Here is a 22,496-nt window from a genome sequence, read left to right as displayed (position 1 = left end):
AAGACTGGATCCACTATGTAACACAATCTTCTCTCAATCTTAATTCAACCCTTGAATTAAGGATCTTTAATTCAATGACACCTTTGCCATGGAAGGGCTTCCTTGGTGGCTCAGAAGGTAAAGAATCTGCCTGCAATGCAGGAGACCCAGGTCCAATCCCAAGGATGGGAAGATTCCTTGGAGGAGGGCATGGCAACACACTCCAGTACTCTTGCCTGGATAATCCCATGGACAGAGGAGGCTGGCGGGCTACAATCCACGGGGTTGCGAAAGAGTCAAACAGGACTGAGTGACTAACACTTTGCCATGGAAGGTAACATATTGCCAAGTTTCAGTAACAAGGATGTGGACATTTGAAGGGAACTAATCATTTACTTGGACTTCCCAGGTGGCTCAGAGGTAAAGAATCCACCTGCACTGCAGGAGACTCAGGCTTCATCTCTGGGCTGAGAAGAACCCCCGGAGAAAGAAATGGCAACCCACTCCGGTACTCTTACCTGGGAAATCCCACAGACAGAGGACCCTACAGTCCTACAGGTGGGTGACAGGCCATGGGGTCACAAAAGAGTCAGACAGGGCTGAGCAACTACATGACAACAAGCCACCCACTCACCACAGAGGGATCTCAGAACTGGGGGCCTGGGGTTGAACTAAACTGGGGTTGAGATGGGTGTGAGGATGGAATTGGGGGTGAGAATGGATATAGGGTGGGGAACTGGCCTGGGGATAACTATGGAGTGAGGCTGAAGGCTGAGTTGGGATTGGAGATGAGGCTAAAGGCAGGGCTGGAGATGGAAGGCACTGGGATGGACATACAGGGAAGGACGGGAAGAGTGTTGGGGGTGAGTTTGAGGACAATGTTGGGATAGGTTTGGGGATGAGGGTGGACTTGAGATCATGGTGGGGGGTCGGAATGGGGACCTCATTCATCCCTCATTCACCATCATAGGGACCTCATGAAGCTGTGGCTGGGACTCTGTCCATGACGGACATTGGCATCCCACCTCAGGTCAGCTCCTGTGGGGCTTGTAAGGGTGGGAGGTAGACGCCAGTGGGGTATCCATCAAGAAGGCTGACCACGAGCCATGACCCTTCCCCACCTCTGCTCACCCAGGCAAAGGTCTGACGTATGTTACAGAAAAAGTGGCCAAGAGACAATGAAATTGGCCAATAAGCTTACAGTCCAGAGTTAACTGTTAGGCCATTTTTACCTGAAACAATCACTCATATTATTTATTTTTTACAAAGATGTTGGTGATATTGTATGTCTGTTCCTAATTTCTTCACTTAAAATGCCAATAACAGCCTGCGATATTTTGAAGCCTTCTTCACTATAATTATTTTAAGTTTTATTCCTACTTTTTAAAATTTATTTATTTATTTGGCTGTGCTGGGTTTTACTTGTGGCGTGTGGGATCCGGCTCCCTGATCAGGGATCGAACCCAGGCCCCTGGCATTGGGAGCTCGGAGTCTCAGCCACTGGACCACCAGGGAAGCCCGTCGTTTTACTTTTAACCGTGGGAAAATACACAGAACATAAAACTTGCCAACTTAACCATTTTCAGGTGCAGAGTTCAGTGGTATTAAGTACATTCACACTGTTGGACAACCATCCCCACCATCCATCTCCAGGGGAAGGTGGGAGGAAGGAAAAACTAGGAGGCCGGGATTAACAGATACACTTTACTACATAGAAAATGAATAAACAACAAGGTCCTACTCTATAGCACAAGGAACTCTACTCAATATTTTGTAATATTTTGAATTTTTTCAGATTCTTTATGTGCATATATATCTGAGTCGTTGTGCTATACATCTAAAATTAACATATTTTAAATCAACTATACTTCAGTTTTTGAAAAACAGCTTGATTGAAGTATACTTGAATATGATAAACTGCATGCATTTAAAATACATAACTGGGTATTGTCTTGACATATGTACACATTTGTGAAACCAACACCATCACTTAGATAATCAGCATGCCTATCTTAGTATAAGCTTTTTTGTTGTTGTTTTCAGGTCCTTCGTTTAATAATGTTTCTTTTTAAAAATATGGCACATATAAGGCTTGACAAAGAGCTCACAATGAAGAAAACTGAAATCAGTGCAGTTTATTTTTCTGATTTCCACCAATGACTTTATTTAATTAAAACTAAGTTTCAGGTGTTCATTTTCTGAACAAGGAAGTTACTTTGTTTCATATTTTAAACGATAGCTGTGCCATGTATTTTTATTGTGTGTTTTTTAAAAACTTTTTATTTTGTATTGTGGTATAGCTCATCAACAATGTTGTGACAGTTTCAGCTAAACAGCAAAGGGGCTCAGCCACATGTGTACATGTATCCATTCTACCCCCAGACTCCTCTCCCATCCAGGCTGCCATATAACGTTGAGCAGAGTTCCCTGTGCTACACAGCAAGTCCTTGTTGGTTATTCATTTTAAATACGAGCAGTGTGTACATGTCTATCCCAAACTCCCTAACTATCCCTTCCCACCATCCTTCCCCCACCACCCCTGCAACCATAAGTTCTTCCTCCAGGTCTATGAGTCTGTTTATGTTTTGTAAGTAAGTTCATTTGTATCATTTCTTTTTAGATTCCACATATAAGGGATGTCATGTGATATTTCTCCTTTTCTGTCTGGCTTACTTCACTCAATATGACAATCTCTAGGTCCATCCATGCTGCTACAAATGGCATTATTTCATTCTTTTTAATCAAGATTGCCGGGAGAAATATCAATAACCTCAGATATGCAGATGACACCACCCTTATGGCAGAAAGTGAAGAGGAACTAAAAAGCCTCTTGATGAAAGTGAAAGAGGAGAGTGAAAAAGTTGGCTTAAAGCTCAACATTCAGAAAACTAAGATCATAGTATCTGGTCCCATCACTTCATGGGAAATAAATGGGGAAACAGTGGAAACAGTGTCAGACTTCATTTTGGGGGGCTCCAAAATCACTGCAGATGGTGACTGCAGCCATGAAATTAAAAGACGCTTACTCCTTGGAAGGAAAGTTCTGACCAACCTAGATAGCATATTCAAAAGCAGAGACATTACTTTGCCAACAAAGGGTCCGTTTAGTCAAGGCTATGGTTTTTCCAGTGGTCATGTATGGATGTGAGATTTGGACTGTGAAGAAAGCTGAGCACTGAAGAATTGATGCTTTTGAACTGTGGTGTTGGAGAAGACTCTTGAGAGTCCCTCAGACTGCAAGGAGATCCAACCAGTCCATTCTAAAGGAGATCAGCCCTGGGTGTTCTTTGGAAGGAATGATGCTAAAGCTGAAACTCCAGTACTTTGGCCACCTCATGTGAAGAGTTGACTCACTGGAAAAGACCCTGATGCTGGGAGGGATTGGGGGCAGGAGGAGAAGGGGACGACAGAGAGTGAGATGGCTGGATGGCATCACTGACTCGATGGACGTGGGTCTGAGTGAACTCCGGGAGTTGGTGATGGACAGGGAGGCCTGGCGTGCTGCGATTCATGGGGTCGCAAAGAGTCGGACACGAGTGAGCGACTGAACTGAACTGAACTGAAGTGAACTGAAGTGAACTGAAGTGAACTGAACTGAATGGCTGAGTAATATTCCACTGTGTGTACCACATCTTCTTTATGTATTCATCTATAAATGGGCATTTAGGTTGCTTCCATGTCCTGGCTATTGTCAACAGTGCTGCGATGAATATCGCAGTGCCTGTATCTTTCAAATTATGGTTTTCTCCAGATATATGACCAGGAGTGGGATTGTGGCAGCTCTGTTTTTGGAAGAGCATCATACTCTTCTCCATAGTGGCTGCACCTATTTACATTCCCACCAACAGTGTAGGAAGTTGCCCTTTTCTCTATACCCTCTCTGCCATTTACTGTTTGTGAACTTTATGATGAGAGCCATTCTGGTTGGTGTGAGGTGATATTGTAGTTTTGACTTGAGTTTCTCTAATAACTAATGGAAATCGGTGCATTTTAAATTGCTAAGACAGAGTTCAACAGTACAGATTTTTAAAAGAAAAGCCACTTCCTATTAAAAATTTAAAAATAGAAGAAAATATGGGGAATCTTCCACCCAGATATACTCTCAGCATTATTAGCATTTTGACCTTTAACTTCCCTTTCTTGAGGTGTGTGTGTGTGTCTGTGTGTCTGTGTGTCTGTGTGTGTCTGTGTATACGTGCATATACACCAGTATAAGCTTTTAGAGCTGCTTTCTTTTCTTTTCTTTCTTTCTCTATTTTCGGCTGTGCTGGGTCTTCGCCACCACATGGGCTGTCTCTAGCTGCGGCAAGTGGGGGCTACACTCTAGTTGTGGTGCACAGGGTTCTCATTGTGGTGGTTTCTCTTGCTGGGCTCAGTACTTGTGGCACATGGACTTAGCTGTCCCATGGCTTGTGGAATCTTCCCAGACCAGGGATGGAACCCCTGCAGTGGCAGGTGGATTCTTTTTTTTTTTTTTTTTAATTATGAAAGTACAATAACACATTTACAGGAGGCTTGGAAAATACAGAACAAGATTACATATAGTTCCACTATATCTTACAATTTTTTTGAAGTAGATAAATTAAGACGTCTGGTGGGAGTTCCAATATCACACCCTCAAAAATGAATAGAATGAATATACAGAGAAGTAGAAGGATATAGTAACGGCAGGTAGATTCTTAACGACAGGACCACCAGGGAAGTCCTAGAGTTGCTTTCTACTTGCTTACCTTTCTGGCTTTCTATTTAGGGGTGCAATGTACAACTGCCTCCTGAAATAAAGGTATGGGATCATGTTTTTGAAAAGTGAGTTTAATTTAAAGATGATGCTTAAGTAAATCATGGTTACAGGCACAGAAGGGCAAAAATTTTAAATCTGAAAATATCCAAGGCTCTGAAAGACATGACTGGGCAACTGGTGAACTTTAAAATTGTTGCTCACTCTGTCATGTCCGAATCTTTGCAACCCCATGGACTGTAGCCCGCCAGGCTTCCCTGTCATTCACTGTCTCCTGGCATTTGCTCTAACTCACGTCCATTGAGTCAGTGATGCCATCCAACCATCTCATCCTCTGTCACTCTCTTCTCCTCCTGCCCTCAATCTTTCCCAGATTTCCCAGGTCTTTGAATATGGACTGATTATTAGACAATAATATTAAATAGATAGAAATTTTCAGAATTTGATAAATGAATCACGGTTACCTAAGAGAGCATCCTGGGCGTCCTAGGTGAAACTAGTGGTAAAGAACCCGCATGCCAACGCAGGAGACCTAAGAGATGCGGGTTCAGTCCCTGGGTCAGGAAGGGAAGAAGGCACAGCAACCCACTCTTGTACTCTTGCCTGAGAATTCCCATGGACAAAGGAGCCTGACAGGTTGCAGTCCATGAGGTCACACAGAGTCGGACACTGGCAGGCGATATGACAAAATATTAGTGATTGGTAAATTTGGGTAAAAGATACATGGCAGCTCATGGCATTGTTTCAACATGAAAAGCATTTTAAGTTGACAAATTAGGGCATTCCTTGGTAGTCCAGTGGTTCGGACTCCACTCTTCCACTGCTGAAGGCCGGGGTTCAATCCCCGGTTGGAGAACTAAGATCCCACAAGCCTCAGGGCAACTGAGCCATCGTGCCAGAACTAGAGAGTCCATACACCACAACGAAAGAGTTGAAATGTCAATGAAGACCCCAGGGACCATAACCAAGACGCTTCAAAAGAAACTGACCATCAGATCTGGCCATTTGAAAGTCACTGGTGACCTCACCCATTTGCGTCTCAGTGGAGTAGTGGGGGGAAAGTTCGGTTAGAGTGGGTTCAAGAGACACTAAAAAGGGAAGGAGTGGAAATATTGCTGCCTGCCACAGCAACATGGATGGAACTAGAGATGATCAAAGACAAACAGACTACAATATCATTGTCGTCACAAAAGACTGCTTATTATATGGTTCCATCTACATGAAATTCTAATAAAGGGAAATCTAATCTTCAGTGACAGAAAATCGGATAAATGGTCATTTGTAGATGAGGATGGGATGGGGTTACTGCAAAGGGACCCAGGGCAATCTTTCTTGGGTGATGGAAAGGTTCTCCGTGTCGACTGGGGAAGTGGAGACACTGTGGGTTTGTCAAGACTCATCAAACTGTACACTTAAAGTGTGCTCAGTTGTATCTGATTCTCTGCGACTCCATGGACTGTAGCTGGCCAGGCTCCTCCATCCATGGGATTTTTTCCCAGGCAAGATACTGGACCATGTTGCCATTTCCTATTCCAGGGGATCTCTCCAGCCCAGGGATCTAACCCATGTCTCTTGCATCTCCTGCAGTGGCAGGCGGATTCTTTACCACTAAGCCACCTGGGGCCTCCCTGATAGCTCAGCAGTTAAGAATCCCCCTGAGAGGCAGGAGACCCAGGAGACGCAGGTTCCAGCCCTGGGTGGTGAAAATCCCCTGGAGGAGGAAATGGCAACATGCTCCAGTGTTCTTGCCTGGGAAAAAAATCCCATGGACAGAGGAGCCTGGTGGGCTACAGTTCATGGGGTCTCAAAGAGTCAGAGACGACTGAGCCCAAAGCATTAAAATGGATACATTTTATGAACTGGACATTACACGTCAATAGAGTTGATATTAAACCAAGTTGAACAAGGAATAAAGAAGATTAAAAACAAGTAGGGGTGTACGCTGTTGTGGTCTTTGGGTGATGGAGTCCTGGGTTCATAGCAGAAATGGGTCAGGTGGGACTTCCCTGGTGGTCCAATGGCTAAGACCCTGCATTCCCACACTCCCAATGCAGGCAGTCTGAGTTTGATCCCTGGTCAGGGAACTAGATCCCACATGCCACAACTAAGAGTTCACATCCACAACTAACAGATCCTGCATACCACAACTAAGACCCAGCACAGCCAAATAAATAATTTTTTTTTAAATGGGTCAGGGTATAGTGGGCTTAGCTGATGGTTCCACTGGTAGTTTGAGGCATTCGTGCTGTGAATTTCCAGGACAGCTTACCAGGAACATATGGAGAAGACAGTCTCCTCTCTCTCCACCTAAAAACAGTGTTTTGCTTTCACTGTATGTTTTTAAATTCAGTTTCCATCTATTTCTGGTATGTCATTCCATTTTTCCATGTATGGCGGTCATTTAAAGTTTCTATTTTAAAACTAAATGTATATTTGAATGTCTTAAACGAGGGGATTTACAGTAAAATTATTCATGATTGGATAGCTGGCACACACTTGAATGACTGAAGTTTAGAAAACCTCATGGTTTCCCACCACCTTTTGCTGTGTTCTTTTCATGAATATTGAAATTTATAGGCTTGGTCTACCAGATGGATTGCATGTCTTGAGGGTTTGTATGTGTATGTGTGTACGTGCATATGTGTGTGTGTGTGTGTGTGTGTGTGTGTGTGTAGGCAGTGAAGTAATAGAGAGACTTTTATGAAGTGTCAATACCTAATTACTTGCCTCCAGAAGAAGATTCTCCCCATTTGTCAGGTGAGGAGAATGCACTTACGAAACTTTCAGATCCTCATCCAAGGTCTTAGGAAATAAGTAGTGGGGTAGAGGCTGAACCCAGGACACCCTCCCCTACTGTACCACCCCTTAACTGTCAGTAATTATCACTGAACAATGATGGGAGACTTCGCTCGTGGTCCAGTGTTTAGACCCCACACTGCCAATGCAGGGTGCACGAGTTCAATCCCTGGTTGGGGAACTAAGATCCCACATGTCACAGGCCAAAAATAATAATAATAACTGAATACTTTCCAGTTTAAAAATTGAAGCCATCTAGAAAAACTGAATTTGAAAAGATACATGTGCCTCAATGTTCACAGCAGCACCATATACAATAGCCAAAACATGGAAGCAACTTAAGTGCCCATAACGAATGGATAAAGAAGGTGTGGTGTATATATATATATATTGGACTAGTACTCGGCCATAAAAAATAATGAAATAATCCCATGTGTAGCAACATGGATGGATTACATCTAATTCCCATGGATGGAATTAGAGATTATTATACTAAGTGACAGAGAAGGCGATGGCACCCCACTCCAGTACTCTTGCCTGGAAAATCCCATGAACAGAGGAGCCTGGTAGGCTGCAGTCCATGGGCTCACTAAGAGTCGGACATGCCTGAGCGACTTCACTTTTACTCTTCACTTTCATGCATTGGAGAAGGAAATGGCAACCCACTCCAGTGTTCTTGCCTGGAGAATCCCAGGGACGGGGGAGCCCAGTGGGCTGCCGTCTATGGGGTCGCGCAGAGTCGGACACGACCGAAGCGACTTAGCAGCAGCATTCTAAGTGAAGTAAGCCAAACAGATAAAGACAAGTACCATATAATATCACTTACATGTGGAATCTTAAAAAAAAAAAAAAAAGATAAAAATGAACTTATTTACAAAACAGAAATAGACTCATAGAAATAGAGCACAGGCATATGGGGTCTTAGTTTCCCAACCAGGGATCAAATCCATGCCCTCTGCAGTAGAAGCTCAAAGTCCTAACTACTGGAATTTTCATATACTCCAATAACTTTTAAAATTACACCACGGGGGGCTTCCCTGGTGGTCCAGTGGTTAAGAATCTGCCTGCGGTTAAGAATCTGCCTGCCAATGCTGGAGACACACCAGTTCAATCCCCGGTCTGGGAAGATCCCACATGCTGCAGAGCAACCAAGCCTGTGCACCACAACTACTGAAGCCCGCACTCTAGAACCTGTGCTGTGCAACAAGAGAAGCCACCTCAATGAGAAGTCTGCCTATCCCAACGAGAAAGTAGCCCCCACTCGATGCAACTAGAGAAAGGCCACATGCAGCACCAAAGACCTACCACAGCCAAAAATAAATAAATGAAATATTTTTTAAAAATTACACCATGGGACTCTTTCCACATCAATAAAAGTGAATACACAGAGACTTCTCTGGTGGTTCAGTGGTTAAGACTCAGCTCCCACTGCAGGGGGCCCAGATTCGATTCCTGGTTGGAGGATCCCACCTGCTATGCAGCGAGGCCAAATAGGGGGGTAAAAAAGGTGAATGCACAATATCTTTGTCATTGCTGACAGCCCATTTAAATGCCCCTCCCCCACACAACTGCAGGAGACCTGGGATCAATCCCTGGAACGGGAAGATCCCCTGGAGAAAGAATGACAACCCACTCCAGTATTCTTGCCTGGAGAATTCCATGGGCAGAGGAGCCTGGTGGGCTACAGTTCATGAGGTCGCAAAGAGTCAGACATGACTGAGTGACTAACATTCCCCTCTACCCCACCCCACCCCCACAATCCCCCTACCCTGGCTCAATGGCTCCCCAAAGCATCTGATGCTTCTGAAACTGATGGCTGATCTCAACAGCCTGTCCACCTGCCACATTCATTCTTCTACTGGGCCATTCTCTTCCTTGGGCCTATGACTGCCCCCATCCTAGTCCTGGCTCCCTCCTCTCACTTCAACCCATTATTCCTGGGACAGGGTGGGGAGGGGAGAGCTCACCCTCTCCCATGCTGCCTGAGTGCCAGAATTACAGAACCATCCGCTGCCTGGAAGTCTCCACTCTGGTATCCACAGGTTGCCCTAGCTCCCCAGATCCCAACCCAATGGTTCTAAGAAGGGGCCATTGCGCAATGTCTAGAGACCTTCTTGGTGGACATAACTGGGAGGACGCTACTGACACCTAGTGAATGGAGGCTAGGTGTGCAGGATGAACCCCCACAACAAAGAACTTCAGGCTGGCGGTTCCCAACATTTTTGGCACCAGGGACCGGTTTCATGGAAGACAATTTTCCCATGGACGGGGCTGGGGGTGTGGGGTGGGGGGAGAGGGGGGAGGGATGATTTCAGAATGACTCAAGTGCATTATAGTTATTGTGCACTTTAATCTAATGCTTCCGCTGATCTGACAGGAGGTACCAGTCTGTGCCCCGGAGGTTGGGGACCCCTGTGCTGTGTGCTCAGTCACTCAGTCATGTCCCACTCTTTGTGACCCTATGGACTGTAGCCCATCAGGCTTCTCCTCCAGGGGATCTTCCTGACCTGGGGATCAAACCTCTGTCTCTTACATTGCCTGCATTGGCAGGCAGATTCTTTACCACCGCGCCACCCGGAAGTCCCCACAGTACATTTGCTCTTAGCCAAAAAGCTAATTCAACCCCAAATGTCAGAAGTGTCAAAGTTGAGACTCTGCCCTAATCTTACCCCAAACCAACATCCCCATCTCAGTAAAAATCACCTCCTTGCCCCCAGTGACTCCAGCCAGGCAGGTTTGACGCTTCCCTCCCCCTCCCTCACCAAATTCAATCCACTCCTGAATTAATTAGGTAATACTAGATGCTGCAACAAACAACCCAAAAAGTTTAATGACTCAGATAAGATGGACGCTTGTTTGTTCATTTTTTAATTTGTTTTTTTGGGGGGTATGATTTTTAAATGTATTTTTAATTGGAGGAAGGATAATTGCTTTACAATTTTTTGTTGATTTACTCAGGAAATTTGTTGCTTAGCCATCTAAAATCCAAAATGTAAGAAGAAAGTAAAAAATCCAATATGTGTGTTCCTGGGACTTCTCCAGTGGTCCCGTGGCTAAGACTCCGAGCTCCCAAAGCAGGAAGCCCGGGTTCAATCCCTGCTTGGAGAACTAGCTCCTGCATATTGCAACTAAAAGTTCACATGTCACAACTAAAGATCCTGTGTGCAGTCTAATAAATAACTTTTTTAAAGTGTGCTCCTGATTGGCAGGTGGCCCCCTCCCAGGCTCCTCCTAGGGTCCCACCTTGTTTATCAGGACACTGCATTCAGCTTCAAGAGCTGATGGAAGTCGAAAGAGAGGGGCGAAGTCATGCCTGCTTCCCAAACTCCTGGACTTGTAAGGGTCACACAGCATCTCCTTGCAGGGTCCCTTGGTGAATGAACACATCACATGGCTCCTGGGCTGCAAGGGATGATGAGAAACGTAGCCCCAGGATGCAAGGGTGTGGCGACCACTCTCCAAGATGACCTCCAGTGATGCCCACCTCCTGGTAGTCACCCCCAGCATAGTCCCTAGTCCCACACTGAATCGTGGTTAGCCTGTGTGACCACTGGAAGTAACCATGTGTGAGTTTCAAAGCTGAGCTATATAACACTTTAGAACTTCCACTGTGCTCTCTTGGATCACTTATTCTAGGGGGAAGCTGGCCGCCATGTTGTGCTGCTGCTGCTGCTGCTGCTGCTAAGTCGCTTCAGTCGTGTTCGACTCTGCGCGACCCCGTAGACGGTAGCCCACCAGGCTCACCCATCCCTGGGATTCTCCAGGCAAGAACACTGGAGTGGGTTGCCATTTCCTTCTCCAATGCATGAAAGTGAAAAGTGAAAGTGAAGTCACTCAGTCATGTCCGACTCCTAGCGATCCCATGGACTGCAGCCTATCAGGCTCCTCTGTCCATGGGATTTGCCAGGCAAGAGTACTGGAGTGGGTTGCCATTGCCATGTTGTGAGGACACTCAATTAATCAAAAGGCCTATTTGGGAAAGAACTGAAGCCTCCCAACAGTAGTCAACTATCTAACCTGTCTGGCATCCAACTTGCTAGCTATGTGAGTGAGCCATCTTGGCTATGAATTCTTCAATTAGTTGAGCATTTGTGTTTTATTCTTCTTCTTCTTTGGCCTCTTTAGCCTCACCCTGTGGCTTGTGGGATTTTCATTTCCCAACCAGGGATAGAACCTGGGCCCCAGGAGTAAAAACTTGGAATCCTAACCACTGGACCACCAGGGAATTTCTCATAATGCATGTTCAACTTATGATACATTTGTGTATGATGGGTTTATCAGATGTAACCTCATCATTAGTCAAGGAAGATCTGTTCTGTCATAAATAGCCCTGTGGCTAAATCTCACCTTGGACCATTTCCTAAAAATGAGTCACTAGATGTAGATTGTGAGAATCTGAAATTTGGTGTCAACTTCAATTCCAGTAGGTATACCCTCAGTGAGCCTCTACCTGGGGGAATCCATTTACCCACAGCCTATTCAGCCCTCAAGGCTTCTTTTCCTTCCTTCTTTTTTTTTTTAATTTTCAATCTCTATCAATTCAACAGGCCTGTTTTGCATTCATCTAAGAAAAGGAAACAGTGATCAGAGTTTTTCTTGGATCCTGGACTCAAAACTGGTGCTCACATGCTCAGTCGTGTCTGACTCTTTGTGACCCCATGGACTGTAGCCCACCAGGCTCCTCTGTTCATGAGATTTCCCGGGCCAGAATATTAGAGTGAATTGCCATTTCCTTTTCCAGGGGATCTTCCCAACCTAGGGATTGAACCCGTGTCTCTTACATCTCCTGCACTGGCAGGAGGATTCTTTACCACTAGCGCCACCTGGGAAGCCCAAAAACCAGTAGGATGTACTGATTTGCAGCCAAGTGTTCACACTGATTCTTCCTCCCCTGATTCATTCATTCATTTGGGAATATTCAGAGCAAAGTCTGGAAAAACAAGAGACTTGTAAATATCTGAGTGCCTATAATGTGCCAGTTACTGTTCAAAAGTTGCTTTTTTTTTTTTTTCATGTCAGGTCACTGCCCACTTTAATTTAGATTGGTGACTTTCAACCAGAAGCAGGTCTATCCTGGGCAGGGGGGACTTCAGCACCTGGCAACTTTGGAGACAGTTTGGGTTGTTATGATGGAGAGGGGATTACTAGTATCTAGTGGGTGGGGGCCAGGGATGCTTCTCCACACCCTACAGTGCCCAGGATGGCACCCCCTCCCCAACAAAGAATCATCCAACCCAGAATGTTAACAGTCCTGAGGTTGGAAAACCCCAGTTTAAATGAAGTGGAATAGAAGATGATAGAATATATCAAAAGGGGTTGCTCAAAAAACAAGTATCATTTCACAAGGCTTCTCTAAGGAGGTAATGGTTTTTTGGTTTTGTTTTTTTAATATTTATTTATTTGGCTGTTCCAGGGCTTGGTTGTGGCATATGGGATCTTTAGTTGCTGCATGAAAACTTAGTTGCAGGATGTGGGATCTAGGTCCCTGACCAGGGATTAAACCCAGGCCCTCTTCTTTGGGAGCAGAGTCTTAGCCACTGGATTACCAGGGAAGTCCTAAGGAGGTGGTGTTTGAACAGAGATTTTTGTGTTGAGCAAGATTCAGGCAGAGGACACAAGCAGAGGCCAAGTGGCTGGAAGGCACTTGGCATGGCTGGGGAGCAGAAAGCGGGCCAGCGTGGCCCCTGAAGCCAACTGGAGAAGAAAGGGTGGAAGGAGAGGAGGGTAGAGGTCAGCTGGGGTGATGGGAAGCCAAGGGGAGGATTTTAGGTGAGGGAGGGATATGGTTTAGCTTCTAGGGAGTATCCTGATAGTCTAGTGCTTAGGATTTGCCCAGATTCAATCCCTGGTCAGGGAACTAAGATCCCACAAGCCATGAGGTCCAGTGGCTGCCCTCTCCCAGCAAAAAAAGAGCCTTTACAAGGATCACTCAGGCTGCTGAATGAAATAACTGCAAGGAGTCCAGAGCAGGGGAGAAGCTGGAACACTGACCAGGGTGTTATTGAGGGTGGTGACAAGGATGCAGGAGGTGAAAAATAGTTGAACCGTGCCTAGACAGAGCAGGCGTAACACAGGCAGTGAGGGCAGAAGGGTGGGGCAGTGCTCGAGTGGGGCACTGCGGGCCTAGGGGCCACTGATGGGACAGCCCTTCTCCCCAGAGGCAGGGTGGGAGCTCCAGCCTCAGGGAAGCCGGCTGGGCAGGGTCACCCACCTGACTCACAGCAGAGACTGGATGGGCCAGTGCTGCTCCTCGACTCCTTCAGTCCCTGCGGTAGGAACACCACTCCCAGCAACAGGATGCCTGCAGTGAGTGAGTCAAAGTCGTGCAGTTGAGTCTGACTCTTTGCGACCCCATGGACTGTGCAGCCCACGGAATTCTCCAGACCAGAATGCTGGAATGGGTAGCCCTTCCCTTCTCCTGGGGATCTTCCCAACCCAGGGACCAAACCCAGGTTTCCCGCATTCCAGGTGGATTCTTTATCAGCTGAGCCACCAGGGAAGCCCAGGTGCCTCCAAGGTCTCCTCTATACTCTTCCGTTTCCACATTCTTACCTCTTTCCTGCCCCTGATTCCATAAGGTGAAAAGTGTCTGTGTCCTTCTCTATTTCCTCATCAGACCAGGCAAAAAGCTACACTTATCTAGGACACCTAGCTTCGAGTTTAGAGTCCAGCAATTAGGAACGGTCTGCATGTGAACTCCCACCTATGCATCAAAAGCCATGCCAAATGGACCCTCATTTGGGAGGGCTTCTTGGATGCCCGTGGTTGCAGATCTAACACAACAACTAATACACATCAATTACCATATGTGAAATTAGAAAGCCAGTGGAAATGTGCTGTATGACACAAGGAGCTCAAATCTGGTGCTCTGTGACAAACTAGAGGGGTGGGATGGGGTGGGAGGAAGGTTCAAGAGGGAGGGGACATATGTATACCTATGGCTGATTCATGTTGCTATATGGCAGAAACCAACACAATATTGTAAAGCAACTACTCTCCAATTAAAAATAAATAAAATCAAATATATATATATAATAATATATATAATATATAAGTAGTAAATATGCATATATATATATATATATATATATAGAGAGAGAGAGAGAGAGAGAGAGAGAAATCTCTCCCACCAAATACACATCAATAGCTAATACAAATCGAGTACTTGCTACATTCCAGGTCCAATTCTGAGGACCTGACAATGATCTCAGGATGTAGTTTATTACTATTATGTCCATTGTATAGGGAGGAAATTAAGGCTCAGGGACACACAAACTAGTTGAGTAATGGGTGTGGTGACCCAAGGACTAAAGAGATGATAAAACCAAGGAGGGTCTTGGAATGCAGGAATGGAAAAACCAGACCCTTATCATCCTTCTCTCCCCCATGTTGTAACTATTAACAGATTTCAGGCTCTCCTGTCTCCCCTCCTACCCCACACAGGGAGAAGGTATTTGCCTTACTCTTCCCCCACCCAGTATACGTGTGTCATCCAATCAGCAAATGACCCGCAAGACTCCTATCCCACTCCTTGTACCCCGGGTATAAAAGTGGACTAAGCACCCCCTATTCAACGTTGGTTCTCCCTTGAGCTGGCCCACTGTTCTAACAGTGTCTCCCACTCTAATAAACTTTATTCTCTTCTCATTCTGCTTCATGTCTGAAAATTCCTTTCCAACCCGCGCATGGACCATGACAGTGGGGCCAAGATTTAAACACAATGTCACTCTGCTGCCTCAGCAGCAAGAATCCTTCCCTGAAAAACCGGTTTGATCATCACCATCTTCCAAACAAGAAACTTCAGGCTCAGAGGAGTTAAGCAATGCACCTGAAGATCACACAGCATGTCAGTGGCTAAACCAGGCTTGGCATACGGGTAAGCTGCCTTCAAAGCCTTCAGCTCTTTTTTTTTTTTTAAGTTTTGAAATATGTTAATTTACCCCTAAAAGTTACATTAAATGAAGAATTTTTGTTTTTATTTTTTATTGAAGTATAGTTGAATTCAAAGCCCTAAGCTGTTAAGCTACCTCCTTTACCACTTCATCTCTGGGTTCAAAGTGTACTTAATGAGCACCTACTGTGCGCCAGGCAACGGTTCTAGGCTCTGGAGACAAAATAAGGAACAACTCCCAGGTGACATTTGAACTGAAAGATGAAACAGAGTCCATCCTGAGACGATCTAGAGGCAAAAAGAGGTTCCAAACGTTACCAGGAGCCTTCCTTCACCCCCGCCCCCCCCGCCACACACACCTTTGACCATTGTCCTCCCTTTGCCAGGAATGCCTTTCCCTACATAACAAACTCCTATACATCCTTCAAAGCCCAGCTCCAACACCTGCTCCTCCTAGGAAGCCTTTCCAGACCGACCTCCCGGGTGGAAGTCAGCAACTTCCACCCTTGGGCTTGCACATCTTGGGGCCTTCCCACTACCCCATACATAACCATAGACGGATGGGAAGGTCTTGGGAGTCGGCCCCACCAGGCTAGATGATCGTTGAAGCCCAGGCCCAGTGGGCGCACGGAGCTGACTTTTTAAAATTAGCAATGAAGTTAGAAGTTGTTAGCAATGAAGAGCAGAAAACTATGAAGATTCTTCAGGAAGAAGACTCAAATAGGTATCTTGGAAGCTCTCGGGTTCCACTCTGACACCACTTCTCTGGCTCCGCCCCTCCATCGCCCCGCCCCGAAACGTGCCCCATGCTCCCCGGAAGTGGGCGGTCTCGTGAGGCAGCGCCGTGGGCGCAAAGCACGCTGAGAGTTGTAGTTCCGGCATTGTACGGAAGCCGAGAGGGACGTGCGGCGCGATGTGGGCCAAAATATTGCTTAGGAGGGGCCGGGTGGCGGCCGGCTTGTGCCCAGCGCTGGGGCCTCGCCTCGCCGCCCGCTTTCCCCCGCAGCGAACGCCCGAGAATCGCCTGGCTCCGCAGCGGAGCCTGCACGCGACGGCGGCCCGGGCTCTTCCGCTCATTCCCATCGTGGTGGAACAGACGGTACAGTGGCCGGGCGGGGACACGGTCCGGGGGTGCAACGGCTTGGGGCACGGAGGGCGTCTGACCCTCACCCGCGTCTTTCTTCCCCAGGGTCGCGGCGAGCGCGCCTATGACATCTACTCGCGGCTGCTTCGGGAGCGTATTGTGTGCGTCATGGGCCCTGTGAGTGCCTCGCGCCGCGATCCTCCCCTTCGTCTGCCCAGATCTCCGCAAACCTCCTTGATCCTCTGACTTCTCGCCCATGACTTTCCTCCCTAGGCTGACGCTTTTGTCCCAGTCTGACACTCCCTGCTTCTTGGGCACATAAGCCCCCTGATGCTCCCTCCTGCCCTATAGTCCCCCTTCTACTCCTTTAAATCTTCTGCGTCTCCCTCCCTAATTTCTGACTCCCTCCTCGCCAATGATCCTCCTCCCCATTCTGGGCTCCCATCCCTCTCCCCAACCTCCTCACCCCTTTCCTTCCTGTTGCCTGAGTCCCCCCTTCCTGTGTCCCCAACCCCCTGGTTCCGGATCACCCCCACCACATCCACTCCTGGTCCTGAATGCTTCCTGATCTGTCTTACTTGGGCCCTGACCACCATTCTGGTGCCCTGACTCAACGCCAGCCACCCCATAACTGCTGCCCTTAGCTTTCACCCCCATCTGGGGACACCCCTGCCCTCCTCACTTGCAGATCGATGACAGTGTCGCCAGCCTGGTCATCGCGCAGCTGCTGTTCCTGCAGTCGGAAAGCAACAAGAAGCCCATCCACATGTATATCAACAGCCCCGGTGAGCAGGGCCTTCCCCAGGTGCCAGGGGCACTCCTGGGGACACACCAGGTGACTCCAGGGACTGAGACCCCTAATCAGGGAGGTTCTGTCTCTGGAGCAAGAAAGGGGGCAGAGCTTCCTTCGGAATCTCCAGAGGGTCTGGAAACCTCCAAAAGCTGCCTCTTCCCTTACTTTTTTAAAGGGGCACCTGAACCTGCCTCTGATCCCATAGGTAATGTTTTACCAATCTAACTCGGTTGTCAAAATTTTTTAAACTGGTAGATTCCACCCTATCCCCCCAAAAAGGTAGAATAGCCAACAGCCAATTTATTTTATTTTGGTCAAGTTGTTCCTCCTGTGGGACACATGGGGAATTCCCTGAATAGCCAATCTTAATTGATCGTTTACTGTGCCGGGCACTTTTATAAAAGCACTTTATAAGCATTTAACTCATTTTCTTCATGCAGCCTCACATGATGGGTAGTGTTTAGTTATCTCCAACCTACAAGGAGGTACCATGTCTTCAAGAGGTTGGATAACTTGCCCAAGGTCACATGTGATGACCTGCCCAGCCAGGGGTCATACCTAGGCAGAGTGGCTCCAGGGTCTCCAGTTGTAGTTACTACATTCTCCCAATGCTTGAGAATGTGGCCAATCTCATCCTTCACTGGGTCCACATGCAAATGTGGCAACTGTCAGCTCGCTTTGGATCCAGCCCTTGTTTGTTGCCCCCACCTGCCCTGTGTCACCTTCCTACCCCTGGAGTATTTCTGTTTGAGACCCCAGCCCTCTCCAGGGCCTTAGGGGAAAGGATGGTGGGGGGTAGCTGGCACAGCCCCTCACTCTCTGCCCCGTCCGCAGGTGGCGTGGTGACCTCGGGCCTGGCCATCTACGACACGATGCAATACATCCTGAACCCCATCTGCACGTGGTGTGTGGGCCAGGCAGCCAGCATGGGCTCCCTGCTTCTGGCTGCTGGCACCCCAGGCATGCGCCACTCGCTCCCCAACTCCCGCATCATGATCCACCAGCCCTCTGGGGGTGCCCGGGTGAGTGTGCCCTGAGAGCTGCTTTGGGGGTGGGGATGGGGGTCTAGACAGGTGAACCAGCCAGACAGGCAGGAGTCACATGACGGGGTGGGTTTAAAATGTAGGTTTTGTTGGTATGCAGATATGGTGAGGCCAACTGATCAGGAGAGGGTTGCCATTAAAAAGACAGTTTGTGACTCACAGATCCCAAGAGGAGGGAGTGTGTCAGGCCTTGGGGACCACACAGATAGGCACCAGGGTTGGTTGAGAGGAGAATGTGGGCAGGAGCCTTCTTCAAGGTTTCTGCTGGGAAGAACGTGTGAGGTTAGGATGGGCTAGTGTGAATAGTGTCAGTGGGCCCTAGGGTGTAGGGATTGTCCTTAGTTGTCTGGTACCCTGGGGTGATGGGGCAGGAGGATGGTGACCCAGGGTGTGAGAGCTCTGCAGAGGAGGTGGCGGGGGTGTGGGCTTGGACTGGCGGCTTTGCATGTGAAAAGTGTGTTCTGGGCAGCTTTCTGATGTCTCTAGGAAATTAGCTCCCTCCCTCCTGGTCAGGGAGGCACCAGCTGCCAGAAATAAGAACATAGAGTTAATTCAGAGAGACTTCCTGGAGGTGGTGAGGATGAAACAGGCTACAGAGGCATTCACAGAGGCCTGTCCCACCCGCCTGAATGCTGGCAGCCAGAAGCCCAGGGCGGTCTCCCGAGTCCCTCTCCCTGCGAGTGGCAGACCCTGATCCCAACCTTCCCCGTCTTGGGATGGCCCCCCAGGGCCAAGCCACAGACATCGCCATCCAGGCGGAGGAGATCATGAAGCTCAAGAAGCAGCTCTACAGCATCTATGCCAAGCACACCAAACAGAGCCTGCAGGTGATCGGTGAGCGCCCCCTACAGGGCCCTCAGCTGCTCTTTCATTGGAACCAACACAGGCATACCGGTCAGGCCTCTGGACCAGGCTGGATCGTCCTGTGGTGGGGGCCCTCCAGGGCCCTGCAGGATGTGTGGCACATCGCCGGGCGCTGCCCACCAGCTGCCAGCAGCACCTCCAAGGGTGACGGCCAGAACAGTCTCCAGCCATCGCCCAGTGTCCCCTGGGGATCAGAATCCCCACCCTACCCCACCCCCAGTTGAGAACCCCTGTTCTGAGCACTTTTCTTAGAGACCCAGGGACTTCCCTGGTGGTCTAGTGGTTAAGACTCCGCACTTCAACTGTAGGGGATGCAGGTCTGATCTCTGGTCAGAGAATTAAGATCCCACATGCTGCACAGTATGGCCAAGAAAAAATAATAATAATTTAAAAATTAAAAGACACAAAAACTTGACTGAAAGAGGTCCAAAGGTTTTGAACAGGGTCTCCCACAAAGAAGATTCCAAATGGCCAAGAAACAGAAGCCAAGGTTCTCATCACCTTTAGTGACGATGTTTAATAATGATGTGTCAACAGTGGGACTTCCCTGGAGGTCCAGTGCTTAGGACTCTGCGTTTCCACTGCAAGGGGCACAGGTTCCACCCCTGGTTGGGGAACCAAGATCCCACATGCTGCATGTGGTGTGGCCAATAAAAAAGAAAAAATGATAATGCCATCATCAGTTATTCGGGAAAGGCAGATCAAGGCCCTGATGAGATACCATTTCAGTCCACTGTGGTGTGTGTTCTCAGTTGGATCCAATTCTTTGAGACTCCACGGACTATAGCCCTCCAGGCTCCTCTGTCCATGGGATTCTTCAGGCAAGAATACTGGAGTGGGTTGCCATTTCCTACTCCATTTCAATCCACTGGAGCAGCTCAAATAGAAAATACTGATACCACCGAGTGCTGAGGGGAGCGTGGAGCCACTGGGACGGTTATCCACTGCAGGCAACAGTGATAACTACAACCTCTTGGGGAAGCTGTTAGGGCTCTGAGGGTGAACACCCAGAAAGACACCTGGTTCCTCTGCCCAGCGTGTAACCAAGGGAATCAAGCGCTTCTGTCCGAAGATGCAGACGGGAATGTAGTCCAGTTCCTACAGTCCTAAATGGAGAAAGACCCAAGTGCCTGACAGCAGAATGAGTGGCCAGCGGTGGTATATTCATGAGGCGGAACACTACACAGCCACAAGGACTGGGCCACAGCCTAGATAAATCTCCAAAACAGTGCTGAGTGGGAAAAGGAGTAAACACTCTGGTTATATGTTTATTTACTTTTTAAATTAATTAACTTTAATTTTTTTTTTTTTTTACCACATTGCTCAGCATGCAAAATCCCCAACCAAGGGTCCAACCCATGTCCCTGGCAGTGGAAGTATGGAGTCCTTTTTTTTTTTTTTTTTTTAATTTGGCTGCACCAGGTCTTTACTACAGCACATAAGACCTAGTTCCCTGACAAGGGATGGAACCCAGGACCCCTGCATTGATAGTGTGGAGTCTTAACCACTTGACTGCCAGGGAAGTCCCTGTGACTGTGTATTTAAAGAGCGAAAAACTGGCATAACCTCTCTGCCATTAGGCCACTGTTAGGGGGCAGGGGGGCAGCACTTAGCAACTGGATGTGTCCCCAGCAGGGTTTGGAGGGTCTGATCTGAGTGCTGGCCGCATGGGTGGGTTCAGTCTGAAAATCACCACACTGCCCACTCCCACAATCTGTGCCCTTTCCTAGATGTGTATTTACACATCAACAAGCTAACAAAAGAAAGAAACAGGTATTTTACTGGTAGGGAAACTCAAGGCACAGGGATGGGGAGGCCAGGGTCACACAGGGTGGACTTGGGCTGATTGAGGACTGGAACGTGGCCCTTGGGTGTCCATTCTTCACCACCCGCATCCTGCCTGTACGCCCCCTGCAGAGTCGGCCATGGAGAGGGACCGCTACATGAGCCCCATGGAGGCCCAGGAGTTCGGCATCTTGGACAAGGTTCTGGTCCACCCCCCACAGGATGGGGAGGACGAGCCGGAGCTGGTACAGAAAGAACCAGGGGAGCCAACAGCGGTAGAACCCGCCCCAGCCAGCACCTGAGAACTGGCCTCCCTCTCGCCCTCCCAGGGAGAGCAGAGGCGCCCGGCCTGCAAGCCCCTCCACACTGACCCTGGAGGGGCCCCTTGAGGAACTGTGGATTTGGGGGTGCCCCTGTGGGTGGGTAGCCCAGCTGAGACACTGTGATTTTAAATTAAACCTTTGTAGCCTTTGCTCCCGGCTCTGGCGCCTTCCCTCTGGCGTCTACCCTGGCTCACGTGTGCCTTCACCTTGACCTTCATCTTGAGCAGAGCTAAGAGCCTACATGACACTCCAAAGGCCACAGCTTATTGTGAAGAAGACACAGAAGTCCCCATCCTGAAGAAACTTACATTCTTGGGAAAGTAGACCGTTGTTTTTGTTTTGTTTTTTTTAATCAGGGCAAGAGGTATGCGGTGTTGGGTGTGTGTGACAAGAGTTAGATGAGGTGCCCTGCAGAGGCCTTGCTGAGAAGGCGACATTAGAGCAAAGACCTGAAGGAGGTGAGGGTGGGGGGAGCCAGATTGCTATCTTGGGACACAGCAGTCCTGGCAGAAGGCATGGCAAGTGCAAAGGTCTTGTGGCAGGACTATACCTGGCACATGAGGCGAACCATGAGGGAGCTGGGGGTGGCTGGAGGGAGGGAGTGAGTGAGGGGAAAAGTAGAGATAAGAGCAGGAAGAGGAGTATAGATCATAAAAGGTCTGGTAGGGCTTTCCAGATGGCTCAGTGGTAAAGAATCCACCTGCCAAGATTCAGTCCCTGGGTTGGGAAAATCTCCTGGAAGAGGAAATGGCAATGCACTCCAGTATTCTTGCCTGGACAATCCCATGGACAGAGGAGCCTGGCAGGCTACAGTCCATGGGGTCGCAAAAAGTCAGACACGACAGTGATTAAACAGCAGCAGGTCTGAGATAGGAGGGAGATGCCCCATGGAGGGTTTCAAGAAAAGGAACAGGGGACTTCCCTGGTGGTCCAGTAGCTAAGACTGCATTCCTAGTGCAGGGGGTCTGGGTTCGATCCCTAGTCAGGGAACTAAGATCCCATGTAGTGCAACTAAGTACGAGGGCTGGAACTCCTGAGCCTGCACCATGACCAAGACCCAGCACAGCCAAAAAAGAAAAAGGAACCACAGAGTGGTGGGTGGAGGACGGCAAGCACAGAAACCTGGAGTGAGGAGACTTGGAACCACCCAGAAGGAGGGTGACCTGGCCCCAGCCACATGGTGAGAGAGGTCGGTTTCCA

The 22,496-nt window shown here is 48.2% G+C and overlaps 1 protein-coding gene across 1 annotated transcript; it reads left to right on the top strand.

The window, feature by feature from the left end:
• Positions 1–16,305: 16,305 nt before the first annotated feature.
• CLPP (caseinolytic mitochondrial matrix peptidase proteolytic subunit) lies at positions 16,306–21,427 on the top strand. The gene is made up of 6 exons (XM_068980584.1): positions 16,306–16,503; positions 16,594–16,665; positions 17,177–17,273; positions 18,116–18,303; positions 19,053–19,158; positions 21,106–21,427. Exons 1-6 carry the CDS (start codon positions 16,318–16,320, stop codon positions 21,273–21,275), a joined length of 819 nt encoding a protein of 272 aa, XP_068836685.1. The 5' UTR covers positions 16,306–16,317; the 3' UTR covers positions 21,276–21,427.
• The last annotated feature ends 1,069 nt before the right edge of the window (positions 21,428–22,496 follow it).

Source organism: Capricornis sumatraensis, chromosome 9 (genome assembly GCF_032405125.1).
Source record: "Capricornis sumatraensis isolate serow.1 chromosome 9, serow.2, whole genome shotgun sequence".
Classification (NCBI taxonomy): domain Eukaryota; kingdom Metazoa; phylum Chordata; class Mammalia; order Artiodactyla; family Bovidae; genus Capricornis; species Capricornis sumatraensis.
The sequence above is the reverse complement of the archived record's forward strand: the minus strand, read 5'-3'. Positions and strand labels throughout refer to the sequence as shown.